Raw genomic sequence first — 14,294 nt, forward strand, 5'->3', positions numbered from 1 at the left:
CCGCGATGCAACGCATTGTGAGCTTGTAGATCTGCTATTTTGATATACATATTTTTTATACATGTTATACATTTGAAAACGTGTGAAATGGGACAGTCTGCATAATGAGTACTTTCTACTTTTGTACTTTGAGTACATTTATTTTACTGAATAAAATGTTTAACTCCAGACTTTTACTTGTAACAGAGTATTTCCCCATTGCAGTATTGATATTTTTTACTTTTAAGTAAGAAATGTGAGTCCTTTTTCCACCACTGACTGGTTTAACTAACATTATAGATCATCATCTCTATCACAGAGCAACAGTGTGTGGGTGTGGGCGGGGCTGAACCCTGCATCACCTTCTCCAGGATGCTTGTGCAACATACAGTTACACCGACGAAGGCCCCGCCTCCTCCTCACACACATACACACACGATTGGACGAGCGTCGCCTTCCTGCTGCGTCCCCATTGGCTCTCGCGCCGTGTCGCTCAAAACGCACCCTGCGCTTCCTGGTTTGTTGTTAAACCTCCCAAAGATAAGCGATGTTGTCAGTGTGTTGACGCCCTGCATCATCAACACAGACACTCCACACTAAAACACCAACAAACTGTAAGTTATCCGCCTTAAAAACTGTCTGTTTGGGTCACTGTGTGTGATATTATAAACGTTTAATAACATCATAATAATAATACATACATAGTAGTAACTGACTAGCCCTCTGGGCTCCATGGCAGAGAGCCAATGAATACAGAGAGAGAAGAGAGTGTCTTTGAAGCTTTGAGTCTTTGACTGGAAAGGCTGTATTAAATATAAATACAATACAATGTGTTTTATGTTTGTATTAGCCTTGGATCATCAAGACTATCATAGATTTATTTTTTTGCTTTATACATCTATGATAGTGTTGATGATCCAACTATGGCTACTAAGGCTATGTTTGTATAATTTATGGCAAACAGTCAATTTTATTATTATTTTATTATTATTGTTTGTATTATTGTTTTATTTTTCTATTGGCCTTGGTTCAAGACTATCATAGATGTATTTGTTTTGCTTTCATATACGAAAGCAAAAAATACATCTATGATAGTCTTGATGATCCAAGGCTATGTTTGTCTAATTCATGGCAAACAGTCAGTTTTATGGTCATAAAAACACCACAGACATGCTTGAAATGACCATAACAAAATCCCATCCTACAAGTGGAAATGTAATGTTGTGGAAATGTAATGTTGTTCCTATTGGTGAGTGACCACCAGCATATTGTTGGATGGGGGTTTCCTTGGCTGTGATTTTGGTATGACATTAAAGGAATAGTTCACCCAAAAAAGTACATTTTTTAAAAATCAGTTACACACCCCATGAAGCATTGAATTCATTCATGGTCATTTTTGGGTTTTTCTTTTGCTTCATGGCATGAAAAATGCCTTCTAAATCAGTGGTTCTCAATTTTTTTCTTGCCAAGGACCATTTTCAGATGAGGGTCCGCGGCCAAATACATCATTTCTGATGTATTTGGCCGCGGACCCCCATCTGAATTTTTTTTGTGCCATTTCAAGATTCTTCAAAAATGTAGCAGATCTACAAGCTCACAGCGCGTCACTCCTTGTCACGCTGCTATTTTTAAACTTTTCTTTTTTGTACACAAATCTGCTATTTTTGAGAACCACTGTTTTAAATCCTAAGAGTTTTCTGAAAAAAAAACAACTATATCTACTCTCTCTCTCTCTCTCTCTCTCTCTCGATAGATAGATAGATAGATAGATAGATAGATAGATAGATAGATAGATAGATAGATAGATAGATAGATAGATAGATAGATAGATAGATAGATAAATAGATAGAGCTAAAAATCTAAAATGACACAGATTCCTTCCTGGTTTTAATGGTTGTGGTTTCTAGTATGATGATGAAACCCTGTGACATTTACTTTTACTACAAACACAGTCATAGTCATAGTATCTGTCCTTTCTGTCACCCTAAAGGTAAAAATAACCCACTGATCAGTCTCCAAGGACCATCCCACATTTTACAACCAGCCCCCTAACCCTAACCCTCCGCCACATGATGCTGCTGACTCACAATGAACTTGCTAAAACCACCTCGTACTATGTGTGGTCTTGTACTTGATGGCGTCATCATGAATGATAGTGTCATAAATAATACGGCCAGCGGGGTTAATCTTTATGAGAGGATATCGCCACGTCGTCATGGCAAGTAGGCCTATCCTATTGGCCAGTGGTTCTCAACCAGTGGTCCGGGGACCACCAGTGGTCCTTGGGGGGGGGGGGGGTACCAGGGGGTCCCCAGCGAAATTAGTTAACTCGGCGTCACAATCATTTGAACTTCTTAGCTTTGGCTATTAAAAAATAGCAGATCTACAAGCTCATAGCGCGGCACCGAGTGCCGCACTATGAGCTTGTAGATCTGCTATTTTTTTTAAATCTTGAAAATGTTTGCATATCTTTGAATATATATATATATATATATATATATATATATATATATTTAAATTGAACATTTTTAACCTTAAATATTTGCTTCTGGGGGTCCCTGACACAAAACATTTTCAGACGGGGGTCCGCGGCCAAATGTATATCAATTTAGGGGTCCTTGGCATGAAAAAGGTTGAAAAACCACTCCTATAGGCCAGTTTCATGGACCCTCCCCTATAACTCTGAGAGTGTACAAATGGACCTGTAAGGGTTAGGTAGGATACTTTATTGGCAGTTTAAAAAAAGTCACATTTTCAAGATTTTTCTACAACTTTGAAATTGTAGATTTGCTATTTTTATATAGCCAAAGAAATAAAAAAATGATAATAGTCATAATAGTTTTGAATATGTGCAAAGGCAAAGGCATTTCATGTGCCATATACTATAAACTAAAGGGAAAACTATAAACTAAAGGGAATTAAACAATTATATAATTATGCTGTTACATACAAGACACACGTTGGTCTACTACAGAGCATTATGAAAGTTTGTGGATGCTTTTATTCCGAGCACCTTATGGGTTGTACCATCAGGTCCCGTCAGTGAATCCATTTTTAGCGTGTGTGTGCGTGGCCCCAGCAGCATTTGACCCCCGCTAACCCCATGGCTGGCAGTGAGTCACGCTCTGTCCATTACTGTCCGTAGCGTAGGACCTCTCATGTGGACGGCTTGGAATAAACTCCCATTACACCTAAGAAGACAGGACAGCCTCTGTGGATAGCTTTTAAAGCACAGCTCAAGACCTATCTCTTCACTCTTGCTTTTAGGTGATTTTTAAAAAAGATCTCTGTGTTGTTATTCATACTGTCCTCACTGTTTTGCCTGATTCACTGCCTTTGTTTTGCTTTTATTTTAATGTTGTTTTATGCTTTTGCATTTTATTTATTTTTGCCTTTATTGTTAAATTATGTGTACTTTTTTCTGTAATGCACTCATGAAAAGTTTATTATTATGAATATTATTATAGTTAAATAAGGGAGCGTTATTTGACATGCATGGGTCTTTTATTACTACGAACATACCTTAAGGGTCAACACCTGTTACTGCAGATTTTCACCTTTTAGCCTGCATGAAGGACAAACGGTTAAATAGCAAAGCATGTTGAATGACAAATTATTTTTGCACACACACACACACACACACACAAAAATAACCCCCCCCCCCCCCCCCCCCCCCGCCTCTACCACTTGAGCCCTATATACTTTGCCATGCGATGAATGGCGTAAACAGCCGATCTAAAAGTGAGCTTGTAGATCGCTTATTTTTATTTTAACCCATTAAGACCTGGAACTGTCTCATTTTTAGATTTGAGCTAAAAAGCATTATTTTACACTTTGGGCTATTCAAAAATAGCAGATATACAAGCTCATAGCGCGGCACCGAGTGCCGCGCTACAAGCTTGTAGATCTGCTATTTTTGAAAATTCGTGAAAATGTGTGCAAATCTTTGAATATATATATTTTTAAACCGAACATTTTTAACTCAAATCTTTGCTTCTGGGGGCCCCTGGAACAAAATATTTTGAGATGGGGGTCGGCGGCCAAATACATATCATTTTGGATGGTCCTTGAAAAAGTTTGAGCACCACTGATATAGAAACATACGTTTTTCAGAATACTGTTGGGATTTAGAAGACATTTGTAGAATCAGCTTCAGGTCTTAATGGTTAAAGAAAAGCCCGCGTGTTTGCGTCTATGTTACGACCTTAGTTTTAAGGTTACCAAGTTGTTGTCTATTATTGTGCCACGTAAGCACGCAGTTTAACAATGCCTGAATGTTGGGGAACATTCCCTAGTCACTGTGGAACTGACGGGCCCTTGTGCTCACGAGCATGCATGCATGCCACAGAGATACACACATTCAATGCATGACCATGTTCGTGCAGGCATGTAACATGTGTGCATGCATGGGTAGGTGCAGTGCGCACGCACTCACATACACATACACACACATACACATTATGCAGGCAAACGAGGACACACGCATGTACGGAAGTACACGCATAATCGCTGAGAAAACGATTGATATTTGCAGCCCTAGTACAATACATAATACGCAGCCAGGCACAGTGGTGGAAAGTAACTAAGTACTTAAGTACAAGTACTGTACTATACACTAGTACAATTTTAGGCACTTTTACTTTACTGGAGTATTTCCAATTGTCTGTACTTTTACTTCTACTCCACTACATCTCAGAGACAAATATTGTACTTTTACTCCACTACAATTTAAAAAAAAACTTTAGTTACTAGTTACTTTGCAGATATAAATGATTATATTATAAAACATACATTAACCACTTTAGCCCTGTTTTATACATAGGCTATTTGAAAATAGCCGATCTACAAGCTCACAATGCGTCGCATCGCGACGCGTTGTGAGCTTGTAGATCTGCTATTTTCAAACATTTCCGTACTTTTACTTTTGGTACTTTAAGTACATTTTGATACCAATACTTTGGTACTTTTACTCACGTACATTTTTAATTCCGGACTATTACTTGTTGTAACAGACTCAGAGTACTTCTACATTGCAGTATTGATACTTTAACTTAAGTAAAACATTTCAGTACTTTTTCTACCACTGGCCAGGCATTTAAGGACACGCATGCACAGGCCATAAGGTTAATGCATAAGCACATACCCAGCATACACTGCACAGAAAACTAGCAACGTTCAGTTTATTTCTCCATCTCTCTCTCTCTCGCTCTCTCTCTCTGTCTGTCTGTCTGTCTGTCTGTGTCTCTCTCTCTCTCTCTCTCTCTCTCTCTACCATGACCCTTGTCCTTCAGCCCCTGGCTGCTGGCCCTAATAGTCTCTCTAACCTCACTCACACGCTCGCTCCTCAGTGTAACTGAGGGTCTGTCGTGTCGTATATACTGTATATTGACACGCTTGCTCCTTCTTCTTCTCCTCACCGTGCAGGAGGACCCATGGCGTTCCGGAAGGCTGCCAAACGGACGGCCATCATCGGCGGCGGTGCCGTCGCCGCGTTCCTCGGCCTATCGCAGCTCTCCGAGTACAGGAAGACACAGGTAAGCTGCCTCCTGCCAGAGGGATGGTGTGGCGTTGGTTGGTAACGGGAAGAGTGGGCACCTCAATGTATATTAGAACATGTTTGAACATTTGAAAATGAAGTTCTAATATTTCTACAACTGCTACTCAACCTGTATAGCCTATTTAAGTCTGATAATAATGATGTAACGTGCATGTTGTCATCATGTGTAGGCCTACTTTACATTACTCCATTAGTCCATTTTTCAAATATTTAACTTTTTAACGTGTTGGACAAAAATGGCCAGTTTTGCATTGAGGTGCCAACTCTTCCTTAGTGCCCACTCTTTTCGTATCCATGTGGTTTTATGCAAGGCGTTGTACATGATTTTGATCTTTTGTGTTTTCAGGGTGACGGAAATGTACTTTTTAGCTCATTAGGCAAATGCCACCAAACGTTTTGTTTTTCCTCTTTCTTTTTTTTTACCCCCAAAAATGTAATGTTTATGTATGCATATTATACATACGTACATTTAATCTCCATAATAACACATTATGGTGGTGAATTATAAACAGTGGTCAGAGAAGATCAGTTTTAAAGGGAGGGTCCAAATAAAAGAATCCTAGTTCATCATCATCATAACCTTTATTTCAACTCGGAGTACAGTTCAGGGGCAGACCCTGTAGCCGAGGTAACAATACAGAACACAATACTCAACAGGTAGAGTCATTCATATACAACAATAGTTTAAAACACATGAACACAGAAGACAGAAGATACTCAAAAATCCAAAACGGCTAAACCAACAAAAAATAATAAAGCTGTTACAATCTTGAACGAAAGTGTTAGAAACCATTGCCCTGAACCGACCCAAAGAAGGAAGTTGCCTATAGCTCTGTCTGAGCAAGACTGGGTACGTTTTGCCCGGGTTGTTGAAACAAAGTTCTTGGGAGTCCAGTACTGTGACGTCACACATTGCCAAATTTGGGCAAAGTTTAAGCCCACACTGCCTGTGTCTATTGACTTTAAGTGTGACATTAAAGTTTTAAAAAGTTACATATTCAAAGTATTAAGCATTTTAATGACCTTCCCTGGACCATAACACACTGCAGTGGAAAGTTTCAGCTCAATCCTACCTGGGGTGTGAGCGTGATTCAAAGGCAAACAAAACAGACAGCTTTATTATATAGATGAACTAGGTCTACAGGTTATGTGTGCATAGGAGCTATTATAACATGCCAGCTCAGTGAAAGTATAGACAAGTGATGCATTTATGGAACACTTCTACAGTATGTGGTCATTACCTACTGCAGGGGTCTTCAATGTTTTTCAGGCCAAGGACCCCTTAGCTGAACCAGAGATGAAGCAGGGACCCCCCACTACATATTGTATAAAGTTGTGTTGCAGATTCAACTTTTTCATAGATTTCATAGATAGCTTCATAGAAAATATTTGGTCTGCTCTTTTTCCCCCTCTGCAACAAATTTGTTTGCCGAAAATAGTCGATCTACAAGCTCACAAGTCCTCACAACGCCGCAAGGTGTTGTGAGCTTGTAGATCGGCTATTCTTCGGCTAATGTTCCCCTGAGAATAGTGATGCTAAGGTTCAAGTGGTAATGTAAAATTATAACATTTAAGAAAAGTTCCTATATCACACAAAGTTTGGCAGACCCCCAGACCCCCTGGCAAACTATGAGGACCCCACAGGGGTCCCGGACCCCCTGTTGAAGACCACTGACCTACAGTACACCTATACCAGTTTCCAAAACATGTGTTGGTCCGATTTTATAGGGGTCACAACTTACAGGTAAAAATAATCCTGTTTAACCATTTCCCCCCCCCAAAAAAATCCCAAATATTTTCCTAAAGATTTCCAGAAAAGTATTTTTCTTTTTTTAAATGGAACCTTTTTTCAGAAATGTTCAAACTTTTCAAAAATAGTTAAAATAGGCGATTTACTAGCTCAAAATAAGTCACATCATGATGCGTCATGCATCATAATGTATTTCTGTAACGTTCGGGTTCAGGGGGAGACATCAGGTTTCTCTTTTGGCTTGTTTCTGGAGCTGTAAAAGGTCAGGAAACACCTGACCCTACAGTATGAGGACACGCTGGCTTTGATCTAACGGCAACACAAACCAGCAGGGTCACCAAATGAACACCAACCAGCCAATTGGCACGAAGGAGGCCGCCCGACACTCTGACGGCCGACTTTCTTTTTTTGTAAACAAAATATCAGCCTTGGCGGCAGGGTTGCCAGATCTGCTTATTATAATTTCCCCGCAAGATTTTATTTGAAAATAGCCGATCTACAAGCTCACAACGCGTCGCATCGCGACGCGTTGTGAGCTTGTAGATCTGCTATTTTCAAATAGCTGATGTATAATGTTAAAGTGCTCATGTGGGTCATAGTCGCCTCTTTTGGGCTGGTTTTCCTAGACCTGGTTGCTTGTTTCTCTCATAGAATCTGGCAACACTGCTTGGCGGCTCTGAGCGAGTGAATGAACTTGGAGGTGCGGTAGATCTCAAGTTCTCAGCAACATGCCAGTAATGTCTCAGTGTCTAAGAGGTCAAAATGACCATATACTGTAGGTCAATGGTTCTCAACCTGTGGGTCAGGACCTCCAGAGTCCCCACATGATTTTTTTTTTTGGGGGGGGGGGTCCCCAGATGACAGGGAAGTGACAATCTAAGGACTAGACAAGAAGACGAGAAGAAAAGACAAGAAAAAGACCATTACGGCATCAAAAGTAATCAACAAAAACTATAGTGTAAAAACTTGTCAAACGTTGGCCAAATAATAATATAAGAAAGATGCAAACATTTTGAAAATAGCCGCTGCTCACAACGCCTTGAGCTTGTAGATCAGCTATTTTCACAATATGTACAGTATCTGAGCCAAGCTAAATGTAATGCCTCAACTCCTACAATTCCAAGAAGTGCTTGTCAGGGTGGGGGGTCCCCAGTTCAAATATGATTATTTTTGGGGGTCACGGCATGAAAAGGTTGTGAACCACTGCTGTAGGTAATGACCGTATATACTGTATTCAGCCACATACTGATTTAATAATGCACAGCATAGGCCAGGGGGGTGAGGAGGAGGGAGCACTGTACTGATTTGACGAGGTGAAAAACTGTATGTGGCCATGGTCAGGTGATTACACAGTCCGGTCAAAGGAAATGGCAGCTTTATCTAAACATTACCCAACAATGCCTCACTCATGCCCACTCCTTCTTTAATAGTGTATGAGTCAACCTGCGTGGGTTATACCTTTTTAACAGGTATAGTGCAGATGAAAAAGGGAGGGGAGAGGGAGAGGAAGGGCACACCTCTCCTCTCCGGGCATGTCTAATCTGGGCCATGGAATGTGGTTTGCTGTCAAACACAGTGAACACACTGACTGTAGTTTGCTGTCAAACACGCAGACTCCCCCAACTGCCCAGGGACATAGTCTGTGTGTCTGTTGTTCCTCTGTTGCCATGGGGGTCAGTTGGGACTCTTGGATAACTGTAAGGAAAGGATTGTACACGTCACACACTCCATACTGTATTTGATCATTCACTTTTAGATTTGAGCTAAAAAAAAGCATTATTTTACACTTTGGCTATTCAAAAAAAAGCAGATCTACAAGCTCATAGCGCGGCACCGAGTGCCGCACTACGAGCTTGTAGATCTGCTATTTTTTGAAAAATCGTGAAAATGTGCGCAAATCTTTGAATATATATATATTTTTAAAGCGAAAATTTTCAACTCAAATCTTTGCTTCTGGTGGATCCCTGGAACAACATATTTTGAGATGGGGGTCGGTGGCCAAATACAAATAATGTTGGTGGTCCTTGACATGAAAAAGATTGAGCACCACTGATATAGAAACATAAGTTTTTCAGAAAACTGTTGGGATTTAGAAGACATTTTGTAGAATCAGCCTCAGGTCTGAATGGGTTAAACGTTTGCCTTTATATATTTTCTTTAGGGATATATAGAGATGTTTAGCTTCTGTATATTAGGGCTGGGGAACATCTGGGATTTGTGATATCCTAATATCGTTATACTGTATGACCTATTGTCTTTTCCTGGTTTTAATCACTTATGCACTTATAGTCTTGGAAAAATACTGAAAATAGATGACCGACATGCTTCAGATCGACTGTTTTTTAAAGAAAACAAAAAAGATATTGACACAATACTATATTATGGTCACAATACAGTAGATATCGAGGTATCTGATCAAAGATATTGTGATATTAGATTTTGCCCATATTGCCCAGCCCCACTAACTGTACGAGGTATTTTGATGCTTATCTTAGTTCCTGCCATTGTGGGCCTGTGTCTATTTGTAGGCTCTCTGTTCTGGCAGCTAATCTGATTCAGATTGACTTAAGAATTAGGCTAGAGCTACATTTAGAACACTTTTTTTGCCATTTGTGCCTGTGTGTTGACATATCAGGCTAATAATCCAACATGAACATGACAGTGCTTGGCTCCAGTTTAGTTGTTACTGCTCACACATAAAGGCTTTGCCCTTTACCAACTCCCTTGAAGCTTGAACGACCAACTACATCGTAAACATTTCTGCAGCATAATAAATGAAGCCAGTGGCAGCAGATGCATCCGGTCTGCTCTGTGATGAACGCTGATCTCTGGTTCAGGATTCACTCGGGCGGGGGCGGCAGTGGCTCAGGGGTAGAGTGGCCGGGTAGTGTGAGCTGGAAAACCGCAAGGTTCCCAGTTCGATCCCGGGCGGGGGCGCTCCCCTTGAGTTAGTGTCGAAGTGTCCTTGAGCAAGACGCTGAACCCCTAATTGCTCCCGATGAGCAGGTTGGTGCCTTGCATGGTTTCCTCCGCCATCGGTGTATGAATGTGTGTGTGAATGGGTTAATGGCACAATCAATGTAAAGCGCTTCGGATAGAAGCGCTATATAAATGCACCATTTACCATTTACCATTTACTCCAATGAAGACAATGTTATTTTTAAAGCATCTGTAATTTTGGATTTGAACCACTTTAACCATTATCTTATACTTTGGCTATTCAAAAAATAGCAGATGTAGATCTGCTATTTTTTGATGTCAAGGACCCCCCAAAATTATATGTATTTGGTCGCGGACCCCCATCTCAAAATATGTTGTTCCAGGGACCCCCCAGAAGCAAAGATTTGAGTTAAAAATGTTCGCTTTAAAAAAGAATATATTCAAAGATTTGCACCAATTTTCACGATTTTTCAAAAATAGCAGATCTACAAGCTCATATGAGATGCCATTTTTGAACAGCCATGCTCACAACAGCGTCTACAAGCTCACAATGTGTCTACAAGCTCACAACAAGTTGCGATGCGACACGTTGTGAGCTTGTAGATCTGCTATTTTCACTAATTTGGGCCCCAAACTTGAGCTAAAAAAAGTTTGGGCACCGCTGTGTTAGGTCAACCACGTCCAGTGCTTGTTGGGATGTTTCTGCATTCATGTCCATGCAGTGCAGCGGTCTCCCACGACATGCAGCGCTCATTAATTCACCTCACAGAAGTATAATTAAACAGATAGACGAGAGCTCGTCCTGAGAGGTTCACTTGTGTTCTTGTTTGACTTGTGTGGTTCGTTTGTTTTCCTGTTTGAATTGTATGGTTTGCTTGTTTTATTGTTTGATTATCACACAGAATAAGTTAACAAAGTCAGGAATGCATCGGAATTATGAGGACAAATTTGGTCTGGGCATTTTGGGCAATATATCTATATCGTATCGATGTCGTTCTCTGAGACGAGATATCCTGTGAGATTTTGGATATTGTAATATGGCTTACGTGTTGTATTATCCTGGTTTTAAAGGCTCTAGTAACTTTCTGAACTTACCTGACTGATCTAGCTGCTCCATTATTTGCCTTTTATCCACTTAGTTATTATATAGGCAATACTGATGATTATATATTGTATATTGTGTAAATATTTTGTCAAAGTACCAATATCCCCAAAGTACCAATATCCCCACAATGTCGTCACAACATTGTTTCGATATAGAAATATTTGGTCAAAAATATCATGATATTAGATTGTGACCATATTGCCCAGCCCGAGGAAAGTCTTAATTTTGTCTTATAGCATCTAAATGTGACACGCTAATACATTAAAAGTTGTACATTTAAACACCCACATAACATTTCCCTGGCCAGTTCAGCCTGCGATCTTACCAGCCACCTGACTGAAAGTGTCAGTCATTGTAGTTGAAGGGGATGTCTTAGCTCTAGCCTGGAAACCAGACCAATCTGCCATTGCAAAAAACAACAACTGACTTCTACTTATAACAGAGTATTTCTACATTGCAGTATTGATACTTATACTTAAGTAAAACAAAATTGTACTTATTCCACCGCTGATGATATATAGACACAGCTGTGTATCCTGACCATTTGGAGTACTGTAGCCTAAGTCAAAGTGGGGCCTATTATTAGTCCTACCACTATTACATGGCACTTTGTCCTAATGTGAACTTTGTTTTGCTGTTTGGTGGGCTCTCACCCCACCCCACCCCACACCACATCACCAACCAAGCATGGAATGGTAAGAAAAAAAAACATAAACAAACTGGAACTTCATGGAATGGTGTCTTTCTCACACTATCACCTGTGGGGCCTAATCATGCATGACTCTTCTAATCCTTTGAGATTACAATGCTAATCATTTTATAAATGTAATGGCTGTTTTTGGGGCACTTGCGTGGAAGTAAATGGTCTTTGAAAAAACACTTAAACCCCCAGCATCTGTATTGCAGGGAAAGCTTTCGCAGGAAAATAGCAGATCGACAAAGCTCACAACGCATCGCGTGAGCAATCGATCGGCTATTTTTAGAGAAATATTTTGTCTAAGTTGAACTGTTGTACCCCTAGTCTCTCTCTTTCTGTGCCTTTCTTTCACTTATCTTGATTGCAGACGCACGCCGCCACTTGATTCCGCGGCAGGAGTCGTGCGTCCTCAGAAACTAGACAAAATGATTCTATCATCTTGTTTTCTGTTACAGACCTAAATCACAAGCGTTGCCACCTCTTGCTTTGCAAGTCAAATAGCTCCGTCTGGCCTCAAAGACTAGAGGCTTGATGCAATCATTTAGCTTGTACGGCTAGATTTATCATTGATTATATCTGTATTCTGAAATTTGGAAAGATTTGTTTTGATCTGGGTGTTGATTCTTTTTAGTTTTATTCCATTGTTAATCAAACGTGGAGGGTTTTAATTACATGGCCAAAGACTGGAGAGCCGTAAACATAATGATTTTTAAATATATTTATTAAACTCTGGAAGTGTCAAAATAGGGAAGAGTCCATTCCTCTTACACTTTCAGAGTTAAATTAATATTCATCATTTTGCTTTGTAGTAATGGGTGAATATGTTATTTTAACTAAGACAGTATTGGATATTATAAAGCTTTTTGGCTGCTTGGCTTTACTCAGCCTCACCCTTTAGCATCCTATTTTGAATTGAATCAACATTCCGTTAAAGCACATTATTATCAATGTTACATTTTAATATCCTGTAGTCCGAACATGATATTATATTGTCTCTTGTCGGGTGAAAACCTCATATGTCCAAACTAGGGCTGGGACTCGATTAAAAAAATGAATCTAATTAATTAGAGGCTTTGTAATGAATTAATCTAAATTAAATTATTTGACCTGAGAAGCAATTTCTTTTCAGTTAAAACAGATTTTGGTATATGAGTGAATCAATGAGTGAATACATAAGTTTAAGCAACAAAAAATAGTTCTGCACACAACCGTGTTTTTATCCACGCTTCCATCAGAGAGTTTTTTAAATCTAAATTTCCCATCCACTGGGCCAAGCAAAGCAGTCTGATCGGCTTCTTGTCCCATTGCGTGCACTGGGGTGTGTTGGCTGTTGGTTGGTGCACTGGTATGATCGGTACACCTGAAACTCGTCCAGTGTGGTGCATACACTAAGCGCGATTACAATGCGATTAATTTTTTTAATCGCGTTAATTTTCTGTAATTAATTAATCTAAATGAATCAGTTAAAGTCCCAGCCCTAGTCCAAACTGTTAAGGTCCTTACATACCGGCGAATATAGCGAATATACGCAAAATTCGGACTCGTTCCGAATAATTAAAAGACGTTTTTTCGCTTCGCTTTTTCGCTTTTTCGCTCCATGTACGGAGCCATTGACTTTATAAGGTTTTTTAAAAAAACGCATTATTCGCACGAAAAAATCGCCCTGGTGTGTAAAGGACCTTTACTCTTCAGGATATAGCAGATCTTTAAGGTTGAAACGTGGCGCGATGCTTTTGTGTGACGCTGTAGTATGATCAAGTATGGCGTTAATTTACGAAAAAACACGAAAAGTTCAAATATGGAGGTGAGAGGTTTCTGCCCGACAACAGCGCACAAAGGCACAAATCACACCGTTTTCTAATACGGTGAGATTCATGCATAAGTACATATAATGCTCACAGTCCAAACATGATGTGCTTATATGGCCGTTATAATGCACAGCAGGGTATAAAGCACTGCAGGGGGTGCCTGGTGGCTCACAGAGCACATGAATGAAGTTGTCAGGATTCGAGTTTGAATCCGGCTCTGTCACGTCTTGCATGTTTCCCTTCTTCTCTCAATTTCCCGTTTCTCTTCTACACTACTCTCTCATTAAAAAAAAAACTCATTTTTTTTATCATAATGTGCTACGCTATGGCTAATTAAAACACGCAGTAGAAGTTAACATAGAATTTAACATAGAAACCTAGTTTTTTCTGTAGTGTTTATTATCATATAGTGTAGTATGAACTATAGTGAATCTGAACCAGATGACTTTCTAATTGTG

General features: G+C 39.8%; 1 protein-coding gene across 3 annotated transcripts in view; it reads left to right on the forward strand.

Annotated features, from left to right (window-relative positions):
* The first annotated feature begins 502 nt into the window (after positions 1–502).
* The window catches only part of gpd2 (glycerol-3-phosphate dehydrogenase 2 (mitochondrial)), a 41,886-nt gene continuing 28,094 nt past the window's right edge, over positions 503–14,294 (forward strand). Inside the window, exons 1-2 of one of the 3 annotated variants that reach the window (XM_084050606.1) lie at positions 503–593; positions 5,404–5,513. In XM_084050606.1, the coding sequence (XP_083906732.1) occupies positions 5,412–5,513 (102 nt within the window). In that variant the 5' untranslated portion in view covers positions 503–593; positions 5,404–5,411. Of the gene's footprint in view, positions 594–3,156; positions 3,247–5,403; positions 5,514–12,021; positions 12,027–14,294 lie in introns of those variants that run through there. The other 2 variants (XM_084050607.1, XM_084050608.1) reach the window with 2 other exon arrangements.

This window comes from Gymnoscopelus microlampas (assembly GCF_963454915.1).
Source record: "Gymnoscopelus microlampas genome assembly, chromosome: 24".
Taxonomy (NCBI): Eukaryota; Metazoa; Chordata; class Actinopteri; order Myctophiformes; family Myctophidae; genus Gymnoscopelus; species Gymnoscopelus microlampas.